Source organism: Camelus dromedarius, chromosome 21 (assembly GCF_036321535.1).
Source record: "Camelus dromedarius isolate mCamDro1 chromosome 21, mCamDro1.pat, whole genome shotgun sequence".
NCBI classification, from domain to species: Eukaryota; Metazoa; Chordata; class Mammalia; order Artiodactyla; family Camelidae; genus Camelus; species Camelus dromedarius.
This window is the reverse complement of record NC_087456.1, coordinates 20010695-20034040: the sequence shown is the minus strand read 5'-3', so window position 1 is coordinate 20034040 and position 23346 is coordinate 20010695. Positions and strand designations below refer to the sequence as shown.

Sequence of the window (23346 nt, the reverse complement as noted above, 5' to 3'; positions counted from 1 at the left end):
TCTTCCCTTCCAATGTGAATGCCTTTTACTTCTTTTTCTTGTCTGACTGCTGTGACTAGGACTTCCAATACTGTTAATTAGAGGTGGTTAACAGTGGGTATCCTCGTCTTGTTCCTGATTTTAGAGGAAAGGCTTTCAACTTTTCACCATTGAGTATGATGTTAGCTGTGGGTTTGTCATAAATGGCATTTATTATGTTGAGATAAGTTCCCTCTATACATACCACTTTGATGAGAATTTTTATCATAAATGTAGAACTGATTTAGTGGTGCTGAATTCTTTTAGCTTTTGCTTGTCTATAAAACTCTTTGTCTCTCCTTCAAATCTGAATTATAGCTTTGCTGGACACAGTATTCTTGGTTGTGGGGGTTTTTTTTCCTGTTGTCAATGAAAATTCAATGAGCTTTCAAGTTAAGAAGAAAAAAGGGGAATTTTATTCAAGCCAAACAGAATTATAACCCAAGAAGTGGATTCTTGGAAAGCTCTGAGAACTGTTCTGCCTGTTAGAATTTGAAGCCATGACATACATATTTTTGAGACAAAGTATTGTACATCAAAATGACATTCTGACATTTTAAATAAAGTTCACCAAGGATACATAGTCCAGGTAAGTACTTACACGAAGTGAGCAGCAAGTCACCATGGCCCCTAAAGAACTGGAAAAGAACACTGTTCTTTTAAGAATACATTGCTAGCATCAGAAGAAAAAAAAATTTGACCGTTATGGTTGAGCAGGCTCTCCCATCTGTGAGGACCTCTGGTTAATGTGTAATGTAGGTGCACATGGCACATTAGGGAAGGAGGAGGCCCAAACAAACACACAGAGAGAATTTTATGTTTAATTTTTTTCTTGTCCTGACTTAAAATATAAATTTTATTTCATCGCCTTCATCACTTTAAATATATTGTGCCACTCCCTTCTGGCCAACAAAGTTTCTGCTGTAAAGTTAGCTAATAGTCTTATGGGAATTTTCCGGTACAAAACTTGTTCCTTTTTCCTTTCTGCTCTCGGGAGTCTCTCTTTACTTTTTGCCATTTTAATTACAATGTGTCTTGGTATAGCTATCTTTGGGTTCATCTTGTTTGGGGCTCTCTGTGCTTCCTGTACTTAAATGTCTGATTCCTTTCCCATGCTGAGGATGTTTTCAGCTATTATTTCTTCAAATAAGTTCTCTGCCCTTTTTATTTTCCTCTCTTCTCCTCCTTCTGGGACCCCTATAATGTAAATGGTTGGTGTTGTCCCAGAGGTCTCTTAAACTGTTCTCATTTTTAAAAATTCTTTTTTCTTTTTATGTTCAGTTTGGGTGATTTCCACTACTCTCTCTTCCAGCTCATCGATCTGTTCCTCTGTATAATCTAATCTGTTGATTCCTTTTAGTGTATTTTTTCATTTTCAGTTATTGTATTCTTCAGCTCTGTTTGGTTCTTTTTTATATTTTTCTAACTCTATGTTAAACTTCTCACTGTGTTCCTCCATTCTTCTCCTGAGTTCTTTGAGCTTCTTTATGATCATTACCTTGAACTCTTTATTGGGTAGATTGCTTATCTCCATGTCACTTTATTCTTGTTTTTTATCTTGTTCCCTCATTTGGAACATATTTCTTTATTGCCTCATCTTGCTTCATTTGCTGTTTTATTCCTATATATTTGGTGGGTTGATTACCTCTCCCAGTCTTGGAGAAGTGGCTTTTGAAGGAGACATCCTGTGTGTCCCAGCAGCATACTCCCTTCTGGTCACCAGAGCTGTATGCTATAGGGATGCTTTTCCTATGTGGACTGTGTGGGCCCTTCTGTTGTAGTGGGCTGACTGCTGTGGGTGGTCTGGTAGGCCCGGCTGGCCCCTGGGCTGGTTGGTTGCCAGGCCCTGCCTTTTGCGGAGGTTGCTGGCCACTTGTGATTGGGGCCAGGTCACAAGTGGCTGGCTGTGGAAACCTGGGGATCCTGGGGCTAGTCCTTGCCCACTGATGGGTGGAGCTGGGTCCTGGGGTGGTTGTTTGCAAGGTCAGGGGTCCTGGATCTACTGTCACCTTCTCGTGGTTGGGGCTGGTTCCTGACATGGCTGGCAGTGGGGCCTGGTGTGTCCCAACTCTGATGTCAGCCCATTGGTGAGTGAGGCTGGATCTTGAGGCAACTCTTGAGATGCTCAAGGTTCTCAGAGCTGCTGTTGGATTGCTGGTGGGTGGGATTGGGGCTCAGGGGGTCCCAGGGCTAGTGCTGGCCTGTTGGTGTGTGAAGCCAGCTCCCAGGGTCTCTGGCTGCAGGATTCTGTGGGTTCCACAGTTGGTATTGGCCTGCTGGTGGGTGAGGCTGGGTCCTGGGGTCTCTGGTTGTATGGTCTAGGGGTCCTAGAGCTGGTTTTGGCCTACTGGTGGGCAGGGTGGGGGCACAAAGGTTCCTGGGGCTAGTGCCTGGTCATTGGTGAGTGACACTAGGTCCAGGGGCTTCTGACCTGGGGGTCCTGGAGCTGGTATCAACCTGCTCGTGGGCGGGGCTGGGTCCTGGACCCTCTGGTGGACAGGGCTATGTCCCCTGGAAGCTGAGGGCTCAGGGTGTTTTTGGCAGCAGCCTGCTGATTGTTGAGGCTATGCCCCCTGCCACTACCTGCTTAGACTGAGGCATCCTAGGACTGGTGTCAACTGGCTGGTGAGTGGGGCCAGGTCCCAGTGCTAATAAGCTAGAGGGAGGATTCCAAAATAGTGCTTGCCAGCACCAGTGTCCTCTTGGTAGATAAGCCCCCCAAAATGGCTGCCACCAGCATCTATGTCCTCAGGGTGAACTCCAGTTGCCTCTTGCCTCTCCAGGAGGCTCTACAAGATTAGCAGGTGGGTCTGATCTAGGCTGCTTTCAAACTAGTGTTTCTGCTCTAGGTCTTGAAATGTGTGAGATTTTGTAGGGGCCCTTTAAGAGTAGAGTCTACATTTTTCCACAGCCCTCTCGCTCTCCTGAAAGTGAGCCTCACTGGCCTTCAAAGCCAAACATTCTGGGGGTTTGTCTTCCCGGTGCACAACTCCCAGGCTAGGGTGCCCGATGTAGGGCTCAGACCCCTCACTCCTTCAGGAGAACCTGTGCAGTTGTAATTACCTTCCTGTCTGTGGGTTGCTCACCTGGGGGTGTGGGTCTTGATTATACAATGTCTCCGCCCCTCCTACCCATCTCGTTGTGATTCCCTCTTTATATCTTTCATTGTAGATCTTTTCTGCTAGTCTTCAGGCCTTTCTCATTAATAGCCTGTCTATAAATTGTTCTAATCTTGGTGTGCTCATGGGAGGAGGTAAGCTCAGGGTCTTCCTAGTCATCCATCTTGGCTACTCCTGGTAACCATTTCTGATGTGACATTTATCATCAAGAAGTTTTCCATCTGACTGGAATTCCTCATATTCTGGCTTATGCTTTTGTCCACTTTCTCAGTAGGCAGTTCTGATACAGAGGCCCTGTCCCTCACCTACCTTAGGGACAGATAGTGGCAGGCTCTGTCCTGGATCTTCTGCTCACTAGGTATGAGCACACAAATAAATTATCTTATAGTTCAGTGAGCAAGGAGTCCAACACTGATCTTACTGGGCTGAAAGCAAGGTATCAGAGGGCTGTTTTGCGTTCTGGAGGCCTTAGGGGAGAATGTGTTTCCTTACTTTTTCAAGCTTCTAGAGCCGCCAACGTTCCTTGGCTCGTGGCCATCAGAGTCAGCAACACAGCATCTCTAACCCTGCTTCCATCACTCTCTCTTTTCTCTGACCCTCTCTTCTGCCTCCCTCTTCCATATTTAAGGCCCATCTTGATAATCCAAGCTAATCTCCCTATTTTAAGGTCATGTGATGAGCAAACTTAATTCCTCTTTTCCAGGTAAGGTAACGGATTCACAGGTTCCAGAGACTGGGACACAGACATCTTTGAGGGTCATTCTTCTGTGTACCACGAGCCCAAACCTTCATTTCCTGGGAAAGTTTATTTTTTTTTTAAACTCCATTGTTTCCTCTAAGTCATATCCTGGGCTCCTGCAACTCAAGCAGTGCTGAAGTAAATAGGTCAGGAATGAATGTAATGCTCATGAAGGACTTCACCAAAGCTAAGTTTGATGAGAGTCTTCCTACTCCTTGGGTACCCAAAACCCAGCCTGGAGAGAGCATGCTGGGAAAAATCGTAGAAAAGATTTCTTAGAGCAACAGATGGAATCAAATATTGTGATATATATATAATTTGTGTTTCCAGGTGTGGATTTGGTCCAAAGCCAAGTTTATCAATAGGAAATTCCTAATGGAGGAACTTTACCAGCGTTTTCTAGATGGAGAAGACAGCCATGTAGCTCAGGAAGATGATCCTTTCTGGGATCCTGTTGAAGTCATCCACTTGGGCTCAGCTCACATCTGGCTCCAGTCGCTTGCCTACTGCATGAAGTTTGAGGAGCAAGTGGAGTTTCTGAACTGTGATGGGCTCAGAGAGGCCGTGTTGCACATCCACATAACCCCGTGCTTCCCGACAGGACAGTGGGTATCTCCTCCACTCCCTTGTCTAGTTCTGAGTCTGTCACATAGAAAACTAACAGCAAGCCTGAGTTCTCCTGGAGGGGGAGGTCAACTTGGTACCCTGAAGAGGTCATTCATGAGACCAATGAATGAGCTCATTCATTCATGATTTGGCTTTATCAATTCTGATTTTTACCATGGCAGCCAAATCAGCTGACCCGGAATATTTAAAGTCCCATGCCCAGCAGCCTTTGAGCAGCTCAGCACTGCCATGGGGGACCAAAGGAATGAGGACATCCTGCAAAGAGGCAGCAGAAGGAAGGCAACATGGACACAAACAAAAAGACCTGGGTTGATAGAGAAGCCAAGGGTGCTGTAGGACCTTCTGCCTGCAGCCCTCTCCTGGCACCTGTGAGGTCTGGCACCCACCACACACACTTGCTCCTTCCTGTGCTAGAGGCCCATCCCTGCTGATGAGGCCTGAGAACCAGAAGCAGAAAGCTGATTTCCAGCTCATCCTGTCTCCATCCTTGGTACAGGCTTCGGTAATTTCTTTGTTCCTTGTCTCAAGGGACTGTGGTGTCTTTGTTTCCTTCTCTGGCCTCATTCTGAGCAGTTATCTGACCACTTTCTGTGGGTACAAGCTTTGTTTTAAATCCACTCCATTACCTTTACCACCCTCTCCCGGGGAGGAACCTGTTTTCTCTCTTTGAGCCATAAGCAGTTTAGGCAGTTTTTACAAAAGCTAAAGTCCTTTAGCAATTCTAAGCAAAGAGGCAGGCTGGGGGTCTAGTCTGGGTGCCAGGGTCCTCATGGGCACCCAATGCAAGCTTTTTGTCTTTCTGAAGAGGAAACAGACTCAAGAAAGGGGCAGGAGAATGGCAAAATCCTGTGACTAAGAGATCAAGATGAGCACTGACTCACTGTTCTTAATGGGACTCTAAACAACTTCCCGGTCACTTGGCTGCCTTGGGCTTCTAGGCTGCCTGCTGGTTATCTTTCCCGTTGTGAATTAATACAGTGCATTCTAGTTTACAGGTTGCAATCTTGTGAGCTTGGTTGGTAAGAGAGATATCCCCTGTTGGAAAGCTGCCCAAATTAGTTTCTGAGCCTGTAGGCCTGGAGTTTACTCTGGACTATGAAGAATTCGCCAAGGAAAATGACACCTTGATGAGGCCACCTCTAGGCAGCCAGCTGGCTTTCTCTGGGTGGCAGCCCCTCTGTCCCACTGGGAACCTACTAAATCTTCAGTGGTAGTTTGTCACCCACATCTGGGTGCATTTACTGCATGAAGTTGTTATATTCCTGCCTCCTCCTTGAGAAGGTCCGTATCTTACCTTGAAGTACTAGCCTAGAGTGGACCCCTGTTAAGTCTCTTGAATGAATGAATTCTATAGCTGGTAGTATTACCCATCCTTCCTTCAGAGAATTTGGCCACCTCTTATGGAGTCTGTATAATTCCTATTGACATCACAGTCTTAACTTGCTTGGACCCAGGCTTTTTTTTTTAATTGAAGTATAGTCAGTTACAATGTGTCAATTTCTGTGTACAGCATAATACCCCAGTCATGCATATACATACATACATATATTCATTTGCATATTTCTTCTTAAAGGTTATTATAAGATATTAAATATAGTTCCCTATGCTATACAGAAGAAATTTGAGTTTTTTAAATCTATTTTTATATATAGTAGCTAACATTTGCAAATCTAACTCCCAAATTTATCCCTTCCCATCCCTTTTCCCCCAGTAACCATAAGATTGTTTACTATGCAAGTCTGTTTCTGTTCTGTAGATGAGTTCTTTTTTTTTCTTTTTTTAGAGTCTACATATGAGTGATATCATGATATTTTTCTTTCTTTCTGGCTTACTTCACTTAGAATGATGATCTCCAAGTCTGTCTATGTTGCTGCAAATGGCTTATTTTATTCTTTTTAATGGCTCAGTAGTATTCCATTGTATAAATATACCACAACTTCTTTATCCAGTCATCTGTTGATGGACATTTAGGTTGTTTCCATGTCTTGGCTATTGTCTATAGTGATGCTATGAACATTGGGATGCATGTATCTTCCCAAATTAGAGTTCCCTCCAGATATGTTCCCAGGCATGGGATTGCCAGACCATATGGTAAGTCTATTTTTAGTTTTCTGACGAATCTCCATACTGTTTTCCACAGTGGCTGTACCAAACTACATTCCTAACCAGCAGTGTAGGAGAGTTCCCTTTTCTCCACACCCTCTCCAGCATTTATCATTTGTGGACTTTTGAATGATGGCCATTCTGACTGGTGTGAGGTGATACCTCATTGTAGTTTTGATTTGCATTTCTCTGATAGTTAGCAATATTAAGCATTTTTTCATGTGCCTATTGGCCATTTGTATGTCTTCATTAGAGAATTGCTTGTTTAGGTCTTCTGCCCATTTTGGGATTAGGTTGTTTATTTTTTGTTATTAAGTTATATGAGCTGTTTATATATTCTGGAAATTAAACCTTTGTCAGTCATATCATTTGCAAATATTTTCTCCCATTCTGTAGGTTGTCGTTTTGTTTTGTTTATGGTTTTCTTTGCTGTGCAAAAGCTTATAAATTTCATTAGTTCCCATTTGTTAATTTTTGCTTTTATTTCTGTTGCCTGGGTAAACTGCCCTAGGAGAACATTGCCAAGATTTGTGTCAGAATGTTTTGCCTATGTTTTCTTCTAGGAGGTTTATCGTGTCTTGTCTTATATTTAAGCCATTTTGAGTTTATTTTTGTGTATGGTGTGAGGGAGTGTTCTAACTTCATTGGTTTATATGCTGCTGTACAGTTTTCCCAACACAACTTGCTGAAGAGACTCTCTTTTCTCCATTGTATATTCTTGCCTCCTTTGTTGAAGATTAATTGACCATGAGTCTGTGGGTTAATTTCTGGGCTCTCTGTTCTGTTCCATTGATCCATATGTCTGTTTTTTTGGCAATACCATGCTGTTTTGATTACTGTAACTGAAGTCTTTTTCTTCAGTATTGCTTTAGCAATTCTGGGCTTTTTGTTATTCCATAGAAATTTTAGGATTATTTGTTCTAGTTCTGTGAATAATGTCATAGGTAATTTGATAGGGATCGCATTAAATCTGTAGATTACATTGGCCATTTTAACAATATTGAGTCTTCCAATCCAAGAGCATAAGATAGCTTTCCATTTCTTTAAGTCACCTTTAATTTCCTTAATCAATGTTTGTGTAAGTCTTTCACCTCCTTGGTCAGATTTATTCCTAAGTATTTTATTGTTTTAGATGCAATTATAAAAGGGATTGTTTCTTTACTTTCTTTTCCTGATATTTCATTGTTAGTGAAAAAAAAATGCAACTGATTTCTGTAAGTTAATCTTGTATCCTGCTACCTCGCCAAATTCTTTAATCTGCTCTAGTAGTTTTTGTGTGGAGCCTTTAGGGTTTTCTATGTATAGTATCATGTCATCTGCATACAGTGACAATTTAACTCTTCTCTTCCAGTTTGGACCCCTTTTATTTCTTTTTCTTGCCTGACTGCTGTGGCTAGGACTTCCAAAACTATGTTGAATAGAAGTGGTGAGAGTAGGCATCCTTGTCTTGTTCCAGATTTTAGTGGGAAGGCTTTCAGTTTTCCACCACTGAATATTATACTGGCTCTCGGTTTGTCATAAATAGCTTTTATTGTGTTGAGATATGTTCCCTCTATACCTACTTTGGTAAGAGTTTTAATCATAAATGAGTGTTGAATTTTACCAAATGCTTTTTCTGTATCTATTGAGATGATCATGTGATTTTTGTCCTTTTGTGGATGTAGTGTATCACACTGATTGATTTGCATATGTTGAACCATTCTTGTATCCGTGGGAGGAATCCAACTTGATCATGGTGTATGATCTTTTTAAAATGCTATTGGATTCTGTTTGCTAATATTTTGTTGAGGATTTTTGCATCTATGTTCATCAATGATACTGGCCTATAGCTTTCTTTTTTGGTAGTGTCCTTGTCTGGTTTGGTATCAGGGTGATGGTGGCTTCATAAGAATGAGTTTGGGAGTATTCTCTCCTCTTCAGTCTTTTGGAAGAGTTTGAGAAGGATCGGTATGAGTTCTTCTTTGTATGTTTGGTAGAATTCCCCAGTGAAGCCATCTGGTCCTGGACTTTTGTTTGCAGGGAGGTTTTTTTATTGCTGATTCTATTTCATTTCTAGTGATTGGTCTGTTCAAGAGGTCTATTTCTTCTTGATTCAGTCTTGGTGGACTGTACGTTTCCAGAAACTTGTCCATTTCTTTTAGGTTGTCCAAATTGTTTCCATATAGTTGTTCATAGGCTAACTTGTGATCAGTGTTTACCTTTTCTGTTTGTAGAGCACATGGTGAGGAGGACGTGGTTATCGACCCTTTGGAGCTGCTGGGCAAGAGGATGGATTTCCACATTCACATTGTGCGGTGCCTTGGCACCAAGTGGCTAAAGGAAGATGCAGAGCGGGGCATCCAGATTGGGTACCAGCCTGCCCCACAGAACTGCTTGCTGTGTACAAACTACCCACCTCGTGGTCCCTGGTGGGGGGTGTATTTTCTCAAGTTTTAAAAATGAGTTGATCGTGAAAAATGAGTTGATCTGCTTATTCAACTCCCTATTTAACAGAGGGATAAGCCACATGTCCCTCCAGGTCACTGGACTGTGGTCAGTGTGTACTGATCCTCCTAAGTGATTGAAGTGATAAGAGTCAGAAGTTTTAATTATCAGAAAGAGTATCTAGTAAAACTGTTATCTGAGGAGGATGACTGAGGTTTTTGGGTTTTTTTTTTTTTTTTTGAAGCAAAAGGACTGTATTACCATATGGCAGAGATACCAGATATACTTAAACTAATTAGGCTAAAAGGATATTAAAAGATAAAGCAATAAAGAAAGGGAGATTTTGAAGGACAAAAACAAACCACCACTTCACATGGAAAATTAACAATTTTAGATTATCTAAGTAGAAAGTATTTATCAAAATCCTTTTCCTTTTTTGTTAGACATTTCATATTATCCATGTAGTGATGATACCCATGTTGAATAGCTGAGATGCTGGAGGCGGTAATCATGAGAATCAATTTTAGGTTATCTTTTATCAACTAACCAAAGCAGGCTATAATTCTTTGGCTCACCTGACCAAAGTGTATACCTTCTGGTTTCTTTACGAGTGTATACCTTCTGGTTTAAGTTATGTTTTCTGTTCTTCTCTCAGGTACAGAATTTATGACCTTCCAAACACTTTATATACCAAGCCTGTATGGAAAATTGTGAATCCCCAAATTGAAGAGACTATCCAGTTTACAGCCTTAAATGCATCTCAGGAGTTTCTGAATTATTTACAGACAAATGCTCTCATTGTTGACTTATGGGGTCTTCAAGGTACCACATTTATTTCCTCTTTTGCATGGTGCATTCCTCAGTCAGATATTGTGTCAGGGTATCTAGGGCTGCAAAGGTCTTGACAGCGGTGGCCAAGAGAATCTTCCCCTGGGCCCCTGGGGTTTAGTCCACAGGTGATTATGTGGTTTAAAGCTCCTCACACAACAGTGCCGGATAATTGAGACATTTCTTTCTTTGGTGGTGTCTTCCCCACACTACAGAAGGCTGTGCCGAACTGAGCTGCTCTTGGGCAAACTTCATGGTCACAAGTGAAGGCCATATCATGGTAGACACCAAGAAAAGTTCCACTATGATGGATCCAGGCCAGGTGTGTATATTTATGTGACATTAAAATGGACGTTACAGATGACTAGAAAAATCTCAGGTGACAGCTGCTTAGGGATCATCAATGTTCCTTCCCATTAACAAACCTTTTTTTCAAATCTAGATTTCACATGGTATAGCAACAATTGCCTGTCTCAAAGGATATGCAGATAATCCAGCAAAAGGCTAAACTGACATGTTTTTTGTAGACTACATCAAACCAGATATCAGAACTCTATCTGAAGCTGCTCAAGTTAGAACAGGAGACGGACCTGCTCAGAAACATTAACAGAGTCCTTCGAGTAGAAAATGTGTTTCTCAAAGAATCTCTTGAGAAAATTGGTGCTTGTCAACAAGGTGAGAGGCCACACAGGTCTTGGTGTTTAGTTTCTCTTTGAACTCCTACATTTGTGATGTGTATCTGTCTTTCTAAGAAATAAATTCTTTAATAAGTTAATTTATTTCTTGTCTTAGTTGGAAAAAAAAAAGGGAGAACTCTTTTTCCTTGTAAAATTTCTTTGGATGGGTCCAAATTGGTGTCTGATAAAATGCTGATGTAGTAAAATGCCACCAAGATAATTAAATATATAAATACCTGGATAAATAGATAAATAAGTAAATGCTATCTTTTGTTTCAGTCTCAGAACATCAGCCTTCGAACACCCTGAAGATAGCTGGGATGACAGCACGACTGCCAGCAGCCAAAGAGATTAGTCAGATGGGCACCCAGCAAGCCAGCTATGACAGAGAATTTGCCAAAGCGCTTAAGGTGTTCTACCAAAGCATGAATGTGGCGAGAGGGCAGTTTCTCAAACTGAGACATTATAAACCTCCGGTAAGTAACCAGAATCCTGGGAGCAAAAGGAATTTCTTCCCATTAGATGTAGATATTTGATATAATTGCACTTCTCAAGCTTGGGGATGTGCATGTGTTTAAGCAGAAGAGCAGGTTGAGGCCTGGAATGGTGTGAGTTTACTCCTTTCAGGCCTCTGCCCGCCTTTGCTCCTGGTTTTTTCACTTTAGTGTACATCTGGCTGGTTCAAGGCAGCTGTGGCCATTGCAGGATTGATATTCATTCACTTTATGAAATACAGGATATCCCAGAAATGCAAGTTCTGTTTATCACTATGAAAACAAATAAATATAATTCATCATATTAAGCTATTACGGGAGAAAAGCCATGATTACTTCACTAGATACAGAAAAAGCATGTGATAAAATTCAGCATCCTACCATGATAAAAACTTTTACAAACTAGGAATAAAATAGACATTCCTTAATCTGAAAAGGTAATCTTAAAGGGACACACAGCAAGCATAATCTTAATGGTAAATCACCAATGTCAGCTATCTTCACTTCTGTTTGACACTGTACTTTAGATTCTAGCTAGTGCAGCAAGGCCAGAAATATGAAGTATAAAGATTGGAAAGGAAAAAAATAGTAATAGCAGTTAACAGCATATATTATATAATACTAACTGCTTTTACATTTTCTGACTCAATTCTCACAAGAACCCCACGGGTAGGTACTGTTACCAGCCTTATTTTACAGCTGATGGATCTAAGGCACAAAGAGCAGTTACGTAACTTCTGTAAGGACACACAGCTAGTAAGTGTTAGGGCAAAGCTCCAAACCCAGCCAGGGCTGTTCCACAGTCTAGACCCCCACACCATGGTGCCTCTAGTATTATTTCCAGATGACGTGTTTATGTAAATAGAAAATCCAAAAGAATTTATAAATTAAAAAGTTGCTGGATACAAAATCAATATTTAAAAATTAACTGTATTTGAATATGACAGGAACAAGACAGAAAAATTTTTATAAGCAATACCATTATAATTACCTCAAATATAAGAAGCACTTAGGCCTTTAGCTAACATAAAACTATGGACCTTCTATGGAGAAAATTTTAAAAGTTGAGAGATGTTAAACATGATCTAAATAAATGGAGAAACATGCCATGGCTCCACGGTTTGGAAGACTTGCTATTGCAAATCTGTCAAGTCTCCTGCGATTCAATATAATCTCAATAAAATGTAATGGAATCTGACAAGATAAACCTATAATTTAGATAAAGTTGCAAAAGCAAAGAATAGCCAAGACAATTCAAGATCCAAAAACAAGATAGGAGGACTTGCCCTAGCCTGATATCAAGGCTTATTTAATGCTATTTGTAATAGATAGTAAGGGATTGGCCCAAATGTAGGTAAGATAACCAAAGGAAAAGAACAGAAAATCCAGAAATAGATTCACTCAGAACTAGAGATGAGTGTGGCAAGGATGGATTTTTCAATAAATAGTGGTAAGAGAATTTATATGAGGATAAATTGAGTGTTACCTAGAACTATACCCAAAAATGAATTTTAGGTGAGAATTAAAGACCTAAATATGAAAGGTAAACCCCTAACACTTACAGAAGATACTTCAAGAGATGTCTTCATGATCTCACAGTAGAAAATGATTTAAACATGATGTGAAAAATACCTAGGTTTAAAGAAAAAGATTGATAGATTCACCTACCTTAAAATTGTAAAGTTTACATAAATGCTGGAGAGGGTGTGGAGAAAAGGGAACCCTCCTACACTGTCAGTGGGAATGTAATTTGGTGCAGCCACCATGGAAAACAGTATGGAGATTCCTTAAAAAACTAAAAATAGACTTACCATATGATCCAGCAACCCCACTCCTGGGCATATATCCTGAGGAAGCTCTAATTTGAAAAGATACATGCAACCCATTGTTCACAGCAGCACTATATACAATAGCAAAGACAGGGAAGCAATCTAAATGTCCATTAACAGATGGTTTGATAAAGAAGTTGCAGTATAACATACACACACACACACAATGAAATACTACTCAGCCATAAAAAAAGATTAAAATAATGCCATTTGTAGCAACATGGATGGACCTGGAGCTTGTCATACTAAGTGAAGAAAAAGAAAAATGCCGTATCGTATCACTTACATGTGGAATCTAAAAAAATGACACTAATGAACTTATTTACAAAACAAACAGACTCACAGACATAGAAAACAAACTTATGGTTACCAGGGAGAAAGGTGGGAGTGGAGGGATAAATTGGGAGTTCAGGATTTGCAGATACTATTACATATAAAATAAACAACAAGGTCCTAATGTACAGCACAGGGAACTATATTCAATACCTTGTAATAGCCTATAATGAAAAAATACTATAAAAAGGAATATATATATATATGTATAACTGAATCACTATGCTGTACACCAGAAATTAACACAGCATTGTAAACTGACTATATTTCAATTAAAAAAATTAAAACTTTCCAAAAAAAATTGTAAAGTTTGGTCCAGATACCAAAATAAAGTCAAAAGGGATAGGAAAAGTCATCTGCAACACATTTATTATATAATGAACTACTACAAACCAAAAAGAAAAATAGATTTTTACTCAATAGAAAAAAAATGATCAGAAGACCTAAACAGGAACTTAACAAAAGAGGAAATCAAAAAGGCCAATAAATATATGAAAAAGGGCTTACCCTCATTAATAATTTGTGAAACACTAACTGAAGCCACAATGATATACTAGTATAAAGCAACCATACTGGCAAAAATTTCAGTCTGAAAATACCAAGTTTTAGTGAAGATACGAAGCAACAGAAACTTTCATGCTATGCTGGAAGGAGTATAAATTGGTACAACCACTTCAAAAATTGTCTGCCATTTATCTACTAAAGGTCAAAGACGCATCTACCCTATAAGCCTGCAATTCTACTCCTCTTCTCCAGGGTACGCTGGTTTTAATGCCCCGAGGCAGAATTTCTCAAAGTGTGGGCTCCCCACCAGCAGCTCCAGCATCATCATTTGTTAGAAATGCACATTCCACAGTTCCCTCCCAGACCTGCTGAACCAGAATCTCTGGGGTGAGGCCCAGTAATCTTGTGTTTTAACAAGCCCTCCTGATGATTCTGCCTGAAACTGAAGTTTGAGAACCACCTCTCTAGGCATCCTATGTATGTAATGAATTAATTTTTCTCTTACCTGTCTGGAACGGTGCTAGTTATACACTACTCTTGAGAGAATTGGGAAAAGTCACTCATTTTCTATTCTGTGGTTCAGATGATGGATTCTGCAGAAACCTGTGCCTATGTGCACTGACTTTTTATAACACCATCTTCCGTAATAGTCCCAACGTGGAAACATCTCAGTGTACATCCACAGAAGATAAGTAAATCATAGCACCTTTTATACTGTGGAACACGACACTGCAGTGAAAATGAACTATAGCCACATGTAACTGGATGAATCTCACCATCAACAGTGCTGACTGAAGCTTCAGGTCACAAAAGATGTCATCCAGTAAGATTCCATGCAAATGGCTAAAAGACAGGCAAAATATACTGTTTAGGGCTGCATTCTAGGTGGCAATTATCCCACAATTCATGTTAGTTTTTGCTTCTGGGGGAGGGGGAATGGGTGTGATCAGGAGGAGCTTTAGAGGCAGCATTTTTTTCCTTGAGCAGGTATGTTCCCTTTAACTGTACCTACACACGCATTTTGGGTATTCTTTTGTATGATATATCTCATAATAAAAAAGGAAAAAAATGCGATGAAAGACACTAAAAACAAAGTTAAAAATAAGCCATAATCTGTATCTATTTGTATTTATCATCAAAAATTAGTATCCAGAATATATAAACAACTACATACTTTTAAAGTAAGAGAAAGACATGTTGGAAAACACACTGGAAAAAATGGCAATAGTACATGAGCAGGCATTTCACTAATAAGCAGAGAAACAGCAACTAACACGAGGTGCACGGCACACTACCTGCCCCCTGCCCGTTCCCATCTCTGTGAGCACTGGCACCTGCGCCACCACGGCTCACTGGCACCCTGGCCCACAGGGGTACCTGCTTCTATGGGGCAGGGGATACATCAGCCAACCCCAACCATGGGAGAATTCCCACCATGTATGATCCTTTGCAAACCTCAGAACTGCTACAGCATTAAAAAAAAATACATACCATTCCAATATGAAATATTTGGTTATCTCACCAATTTTTCCTGTTGGCAGTAACTAAAGGGCCACTCAGGCAGCCTTCTCTAGTAGCAGCTATCAAATGCAGCTTTCTAGCCCAAAGGGAGAACTCACTAGCTACCTCCCTCATGTACGCACATAATTTTTACTATAATGATGTGAGTCACTAATATTGAAACCAAACAGGACCCTGCAGGACCATCCTGGGTACAAAGGCCTTTCCGTGTCCCCTGTTTGTTGTTTGTCGAAAAGGCGTTAGTTTCCTAGGCCTTCCCTGAGTTACAAAGAGTGGATTCAAGCACTTACTAACTAGGGAAGTGAGGGAAGGCAGAAATAAAGGAAATATAAGCCCAACATGATCTCTTCCATGACTATTAGCTGAAACCAATGCCTTGATTTATGACCCCAAACTGGGGGATAATGTCCTATGGCTTCTGTTAGCTGGCCCCAAATGGACTTAAAATTGATGACCAGGAAGGTCAATTAAGAACTGAAATTCCTGAACCATCACGAAGGCTCTAAGTAAATAATAAAATGCCTCAACCATTGCTTGTGCTCTCTCCTCGAAAGTTAAGGTATCAGGAGACCATGATGTATTTGCTTTGCAGGAATACATAGATCAATCACATTCACAAGAGACACATCAAATCACCAGACGGTGCCAGGAAGTCTGCAACTGAGGTCTTATCAGAAAGCACAGGGAACTATATTCAATATCTTGTAATAACTTGTAATGAAAATGAATGTATGTATATATATGCATGACTAAGGCATTATGTACACCAGAAATTAACACATTGTAACTATACTTCAATTAATAAAAAGAAAAAAAAGAAAGCTGAAATCACAAAGATCCCCTCTCCCCTTTACCTTTTTTGCCTTTAAAAACCTTGTGCCTTGGCCAGCTGACAAAATGAATTTAAGATGAGTCTAGATTTCCCATCTTCCAGGTTGGTACCTCCTCGACTAATAAACCTTTTCCTGCTCCAAACTCCGACGTTTTGGTTTGTTTGGCCTCACTGTGCATCTGGCACACGAACTTGGGTTCAACAACAGTATCATTTTTTCTCCTTTCATTTATTTTTAGGAAGATGATCAAATGCTTCGACCATTTGTACACCAACAGTCACAAATGTTAAAGGAATTTGGGGACCTACTTGAATCTAGCTTGTGGAAACTGAAAAATGATGTTGCTCTTATAGTGAAAAAGAAGAGAGAATGTTTACTGCACATGGAATAAAGAAGATACACCAACTGAAAACATTTGAGCTGTTGAGGATTATTTGTGCAGCTAATGAGCTGAATTAACTTAGTTATAAGAGCTGAATTGTGAACTCAACATAGTCAACCCATTTCCAACTTATTCAACCTATATCGCTTTTAAGCAAAATTCATCTTAAATTTGATTTAAAATCATGTAAAAAATGAATCCATATCCAGGGTGAAGTTTAGGTGGGAGATACAAAAGTTGATTGTTTAACACTGAGCTCTGGGATCGACTGCCTGGGCTTGAAGCCATCACTTATCAACTGTGTGCTTTGGGGCTTCCCCTCTCTAAGCCTCTTTGCTTATCTGTTACATGGGAATGGTAACTACTTACTACAGATGGTTAACAAATATAAGAGAATATAAAGCTTTTAGTATGGTGCCTAGCACTCAGAAGCAATTGATAAGCATTTGCTCTTCATATTTTCAAGACCAACAGTTTGAAACTTCAAATAAAAACTCTTTTGATAAATTTCTTGCAGACCTAGAGAATGGTTATTTCATGACCTTCATTTTGTATCTTTGCTCTGAACAAAGTTTGATATTCTACCTCCCCTTATTTTCTGTCTTCATAGGTTTATTTGAAATAGGTTCAATTCATTAAGCATCATTGGTACCTGTACTGTGGGACTGCTTCAGTGCAAGGGCCTTGCGTTCAAAGATTAAGATTTATTACGAAATCTGCCAGGAGTTAGTGAATCTCAAAGTGATCTTGATTCCACAAAGAATTCATTGATGAGTCTTAGTCAAGGACTTACAGGCACTGAGTGCTCTGGGGAAAGGCTTGTAAAGAAACTTTTTGTAGCCAAAGAGAGACTAATAACAATAGCAGCAATAATACTGAGACTGAGTGCTTACTGTGTGTCAGGCACTAATGTAAGTGCTAAGTATCTGTTAGCTCATTTAATTCTCACCATAATTCTATGAGTTTGGCTTTATTACTTTCCCCATTTGCGGGGCTTTAAATGTTAAATAAACAAGGCTTGTCCAGGCCACTGTGAGTAAGCAGTGGGCTGACTCAGACTGCATTTCTAACCAAAGGCCTTGGGCCTTAATATGCAGGACTGTCCCAGGGAGCCATTGGACTGATTTGCATAAGCAACCAGGAAGGAGGAAATAGAGGTGACAACCCTAAAATGTAAACTTAGGGAAATCAAATGTAATGACACTGAAACTCTGCTGGCAGGAGGGGCCATCAAGGGCTCTAAAAAGGAGTCTCCCTGGGAAGGGGAAGGAATCTGGGCTGGATGATTTCAGCTTACTACCAGGGTCCAAGGGCTTATGGGGGGAGCTTGGGTTTTGCCTGCAGCTCAACGCCTGACTGAGTGCATAGCAACTAAAAAATAACCTGTAAACTTGGAGCCCAAGTGTGGAGCTCCATGTTGGTGATGGCAGGGACAAGGGTCAGCAAACCATCATGGAATCCTAGAAAGCCTCTGTCAATGAGGCAGAACAGCAGTGAGGCCACAGGAAGCAAGAAAAATTTTTAACTCTTGGATTGAGCCTTGAAGTTTTTGGACAATTTGCAGAAAGTATATTATTCAGACAAGTAGTATACTTTCTGCAAATGAGGAGGTAGAGCCTTGGGGTAGGGGGTGGATGTTAAAAAGAAAATCAGGATGAGACACGCTGGTTTCTCAAGCTGGAGGACAGAGTCACACAGGTGGTCATTATCAGTGTCAACCCTAGAATACAACACAGCACACGTTGCAAAGGTGGAAAGAACACTGACACACACGGAGTCTTACCCAGAAGCTCCCAAATGCAGATCTAAACCACAGATTCCTATGGCCCAACCTTCAGACCTTCTGCATCAAACTGCTGAGGTTCACTGGAGAACCTATGTTGTTTGTGATTCTGATATGCAGTTAATCATGACATCCGTTGCTCCTGCCCATCTTCCTGATTTTAGAGATGATAAAACCTTTTCTAAGGTCCCACAAATTAGGGTGCAGCTGAGACCAGATTCTGACCAGCCCTGGGCAGAGGAAGCAAAGTTAGGATGAACAGTACTAACACCAAGAATCTCCCTCTCATCTTCTGTACAGGCAGCACATGAATAAGATTCCTATCAATGTCACTCCTCTTGCTGTAGAGCAGAAATTCCATAAAGACAGTGGCTGTCCTCTTTACATAATGAATGTAACAGAACACTTATATGTGTTTATTGTATGCTTATTACCAAAGGAAAAGTCTTTTACCTTAGTTTAGGGCTTCAGTGGAAAACCTGGTTAAAATATAAAAAATAAATTGAAAAAAATTTTGCTTAGGCAATGAAAATTAATAGAAACTTACCAGCTGTATCCTTAAAAACAACCACAGGTACAGAACCAGGTAAAATGAATGACAAGTCCAATTATTAGCAGTACACAGACCACTTAGGAAGCACATTTCCACCACTACTAAATTACACGGCCATGTTCAAACACAAAAACCACTGTTTAATTGATAATCCTTTATTATGCAACTTAGGTAAGAATCCAGAATCAGTCAGTGTAGGTGGGTGAAAAACTAGGCTAAAATAGCAAAAATGCAGTTTCATTTGGCAAAGGCCTACTCGATGTAGAGAAACTCATGGGAAAGTGTGATAATCATGGCAAAGAAAGCAGCAGCTACTTATTACATGAACACCAGCCTGGGTGCTTCGTCAAGGAATCTGTCAGCAACACAGACAGAGCTATCCACCCCACCCTCTGATCTGCCAGCTCACTTATAGAAACTGACCATGAATTCTTCAATGAAAAAGTCAGTCATAGTTTTTTCTTACAAGTAATAAAAATCACAAAAATCAGCTAAGATTTGAAATTTAGGGTACGCAAATACAATTTCCTGCTTTTAGTGTACATATTTTAAATTTGACAATCTTTTCCACATATAGTCAGATAGGCTTATAGAAGAATTTCAAATAACAAATTAAAAAGCTGTTAATTCATGCATTTTATGACTTCAGTTAATTCTTCAAATGTTTAGACTTCAGAGCTGCTAATGACACTAAATTCAATGCCACGTTGGGTAAGTCTGTCAATCAACTTTGTTCTGGAGAAAGCTGCTGCAGGTGTGAAGACCCCGCCCCTGAAAGACAATAACAAGATAAAACAGTGCACAGAGCCCAGCTCCAGCCCCTTCCTCTGCCAGCACGATTTACTAGAGGCCTAGCTGTCAGATCACCACAGAGCTCATGAATACCTGATTCTTGACTCTGTCATGGACTAGTTTTGGTTCTGTTTCTAAAATCAGCCAAAAGAGCAAGTATCTAATACTCAGGAGGACACTAGTACCCAGCAAACCTGTCTAGACTGGTTCAACAACTAGTGAAACTGTTTCCATGGTACTGGTGTGTGTCCGAAGGGCACATGGAGGGTTATCAACCCAAGTAACAGCAGCTGTTTATAAAGTCAGCGAGTTTATAAATTCAGGATTAAATAAAGAAATCAGCAAAGTAAATTTAAGCAATCAATTATTAATAAAGCATAAATGAGACAAACTGGATGAAAAGAAGTTCCTTTAAATATAATGGCTAATATTTAGAAAATGATAAATATTTTCAAAGGGCATACAAAAATTTGAAAAACTTTAATTAGGTTTCACTTTGTATAATTTCTATGTTTATTATTTATTATTGTTTCAGGTCATGCCTAAACTTATTTGTTCCTAAGCTTGTGGGCCTATGCTCATTTATAGAGTTGGCCTACTTTTAGGGTAACAGCTAAATGCTCCAGTAAAATAATCCATTTGAAAATTACCTGGCCTGGATGCTTGGTGTCAAGGCTCCCACTGCCAGCTGGGTATCATTCAGTGCGGATTACAGGCTCCTGTCAATACCATTCAACTACAGGGACCTTTTCTGAGTAGCTGACCATGCACCTGAGTTATTTTTAGGAGGAACTGAAGCCAACTTACATGGATCTCAAACTTTTCTGTCTCCTCTCATTTACTCTACTCTGCTCCTAGGGGTCAATAGGAACTATCCTTCTCACAATTTTAAGTTTACCTCTTTGATCTTTGATCAAAGGTACTGTAAATGCTTATAGACAAACCCGACGCCTGAAAACCAAACCTAAATAAGCTAAATTTTAACATAAGTGAAAAAGGTATCTTCAAACTTGAAGACAATCAGACTTACACCTTAGGAAGATCAGAGGCATCATTTAGAAGAGTCATGGCTGCCTGGACCATGGCTATGGAGGTAGCCACATAGCCGGCTTCTGTAGGAAACAGATGATCAAAGAGAAAGAAAGTGTTCATGAAATATGCATTCAAAAAGACCCACAAATCAAATGGTAGATTTTATACCTAAGTATAGGTATACAGAATTTCCTCAATACATACTCTGTTCACATAGTAACAAATATAACATTTATATAGAACTTACTAAGTATTAGGAACTGTATTAAGTGCTTTAAATCTATTAAACTCATTTAATTCTCCCAACAGTTATATGAGGTAAGTACTATTTTACATCCATTTTAGAGATTAGGGAACTGAGACAGTGAGAGGTTAGGCGGCTCATCCAAATGCACAAAGTTAGGCAGTGGGTGAGCCAGAATCACATTCAGGCAGCCGGCTGAGGTCCACACTCTTACCAATGATCCTAGGCTTCTTATTTCTCTTTCATACACTAAACTTATCTTTATCGATCAAATATACTAAACTTCACTTTTAAAAAAGGACTCAATTTCTTAAAAAAAAGCAACTGAGTAACTCTCAAAGAAGTCCAATTTTTAAAAGTAACTCTAAACAAAGTCTATAAACAAACAGGCCATTAGTGTTTATATTCATGTCAAATAAGAACATAGTCAACTTATCTTAAAAAGCCAGGTGACATTTGAAAAAAAAAATATCTTTACTACTGGGCTTGATTAAAACTACAAAAGAGATCCCCTGTGATATACTAGGAACGAGGGTAACTAAACTTATACTGTGATCCACAAGCAGGATTGTCTCTGTATAGTTCTCTAAAATTTACAGCATTAAGTTATGAATGTTTTTGGGTGACAATTCCTTGTAACAACCTATCAAAACTTTTACCCTCCCCAGGAAAATGCACATGTGCACACACACTTTACAAGCAATGTCAGGGTGATCACAGACTCCAAAGAAACCTTGAATCACAGCTTTGATTTATGTTATAATTGTACTGCTTTACAGTAACCTTTGAGTATGAGACTAGAATAGAAAAATATCAATCAGCCCCTTGTCTTCTTAATATTTAAAAAATTCCATTCAGAATTATTGAATCATACTGAAAAAGAAAACCAGAGGGAAGAATACAATAATAAAATTGAAATATGCCAATAATTTCAATCCTTCTTTTGAGAGAATCATTTATCATTATTAGTTAATTTGTGCAAATTTATTTCTAAAACAAACAAGCTTTAAAAAAGCATCTACTGTAGTAGTAGTACACCACTGTACAGCTTAAGACAATGTAAAGCTCCCAAGCGTTCTTAAGTCATATGTGAAATACCTGGTCCTTTCACCTGAGTACAAATTCTGATATTTGGTTTGCTCTTATCAGTACCAAATCCTTGGCTGTATCCTTGACCAAAAAATGTCATAGTAAATGATGAGGCATCAATCTGAGGAAAAGAAAGCAAAGGGTTTATTAAATAAATATGTCATTTCCTCCTTGAACACAATAAAATCTACTATTATACTTCATATAAGACATTCTCAGTAGATTAAAAAAAAATTCTATCTGCCAGAACATCCTGTCATCCTGTATTGAAGCATGGAGCAAAATGTAATTCTTTGAAGACATACAAGTTTTGCTGACTGGTGTATACTGGGGGGAGGGAGGTAGTGAGGAATAAAGCTGAAACAAAGATGATTCTCAGGTTGTGGCTTAAAGAAGGACAGCATCACTAAAATGCAGTTTCAGAGGGAAAACTGGAGGTATTTTTATTTTATGGTACTCTAGTTTTAGATATCTGAGGTGACAAGACAAAAATAGTCAGCAGCTAGTGACAATATGTAATGGCTTAGGGTGTAGATATAAAATTGCTCCACTTTGAAGTATAAAAATTTGATTCAAAAATTATAGAAGATTTATCCAAGCATCTGTCATAATCACTGACTTTAGAAATAAGGTAATAAAGCCATGGTCAACAAACTTTTACTTAGTATTAACTAAAGATCAGACGCTATGTTAGGCCCTGAGACTAAATAAAATATTTATAAAATAAAATATATGGCATTCCTAGAGCTTCCAGTTTAGTTAGAGGAAATATATATGTGTATAAAAATTTACTGAGGAGGAGGCTAGGGTTTTGAATTGTATGTGCGTGCATGCATGTGTGTGCATGCATGCACATACATACACACACTCTCTCTAACAGAGAAGTTTATTACACAGAAAAGTAAGGTTGGTGACAGAAAGGAAAAATCACTATTTAAAGGCAAAACCAGGCAAGGGTGCCACAAGAAAATCACAGCCAATATCCCTGATGAACATAAATGCAAAAATCCTCAACAAAGTATCAGCAAACTAAATTCAACAACATACGAAAAGGACACAACACCATGATCAAGTGGGCTTTATTTTAGGGATGCAAGGATGGTTTAACATCCACAAATCAGTCAACGTGATATACCACATTAATAAATAAAGGATAAAAATCATATGATCATCTCAATAAATGCAGAAAAATCATTTGACAAAGTTCAACATTTAAGATAAAAAGTCTCAACAAAGTGGATATATAGAGGGAACATACTTCCACATAACAAAGAACATATATAAAACCACGGCTAACATCATACTCAATAGTGAAAAGCTGAAAGCATATCCTCTATGATCAGGAACAAGAGTGCCCACTCTTGCCACTTTTATTCAACCTAGTATTAGAAGTCCTAGCCACAACAATCAGACAAAAAAAAA

At 39.4% G+C, this 23346-nt stretch overlaps 2 protein-coding genes across 3 annotated transcripts in view; one reads left to right on the top strand and one right to left on the bottom strand.

Moving 5' to 3' along the window:
• LOC105100206 (kinesin-like protein KIF28P) overlaps positions 1–16874 on the top strand; it is a 56493-nt gene extending 39619 nt beyond the window's left edge. The window contains 7 exon segments of the mRNA XM_064477253.1: positions 4207–4481; positions 8820–8954; positions 9686–9852; positions 10074–10180; positions 10386–10557; positions 10821–11011; positions 16288–16874. Of these exon segments, the coding sequence (XP_064333323.1) occupies positions 4207–4481; positions 8820–8954; positions 9686–9852; positions 10074–10180; positions 10386–10557; positions 10821–11011; positions 16288–16440 (1200 nt within the window). The 3' untranslated portion in view covers positions 16441–16874.
• A 2032-nt stretch (positions 16875–18906) lies between these two features.
• The window catches only part of SCCPDH (saccharopine dehydrogenase (putative)), a 30238-nt gene continuing 25798 nt past the window's right edge, over positions 18907–23346 (bottom strand). For both annotated transcript variants that reach the window (XM_031438490.2, XM_031438489.2), the window contains 3 exons: positions 21934–22045; positions 20590–20671; positions 18907–19538 (listed from right to left, as the gene is read on the bottom strand). In XM_031438490.2, coding sequence (XP_031294350.1) covers positions 19433–19538; positions 20590–20671; positions 21934–22045 — 300 coding nt within the window. In that variant the 3' untranslated portion in view covers positions 18907–19432. The remainder of the gene's footprint in view (positions 19539–20589; positions 20672–21933; positions 22046–23346) is intronic.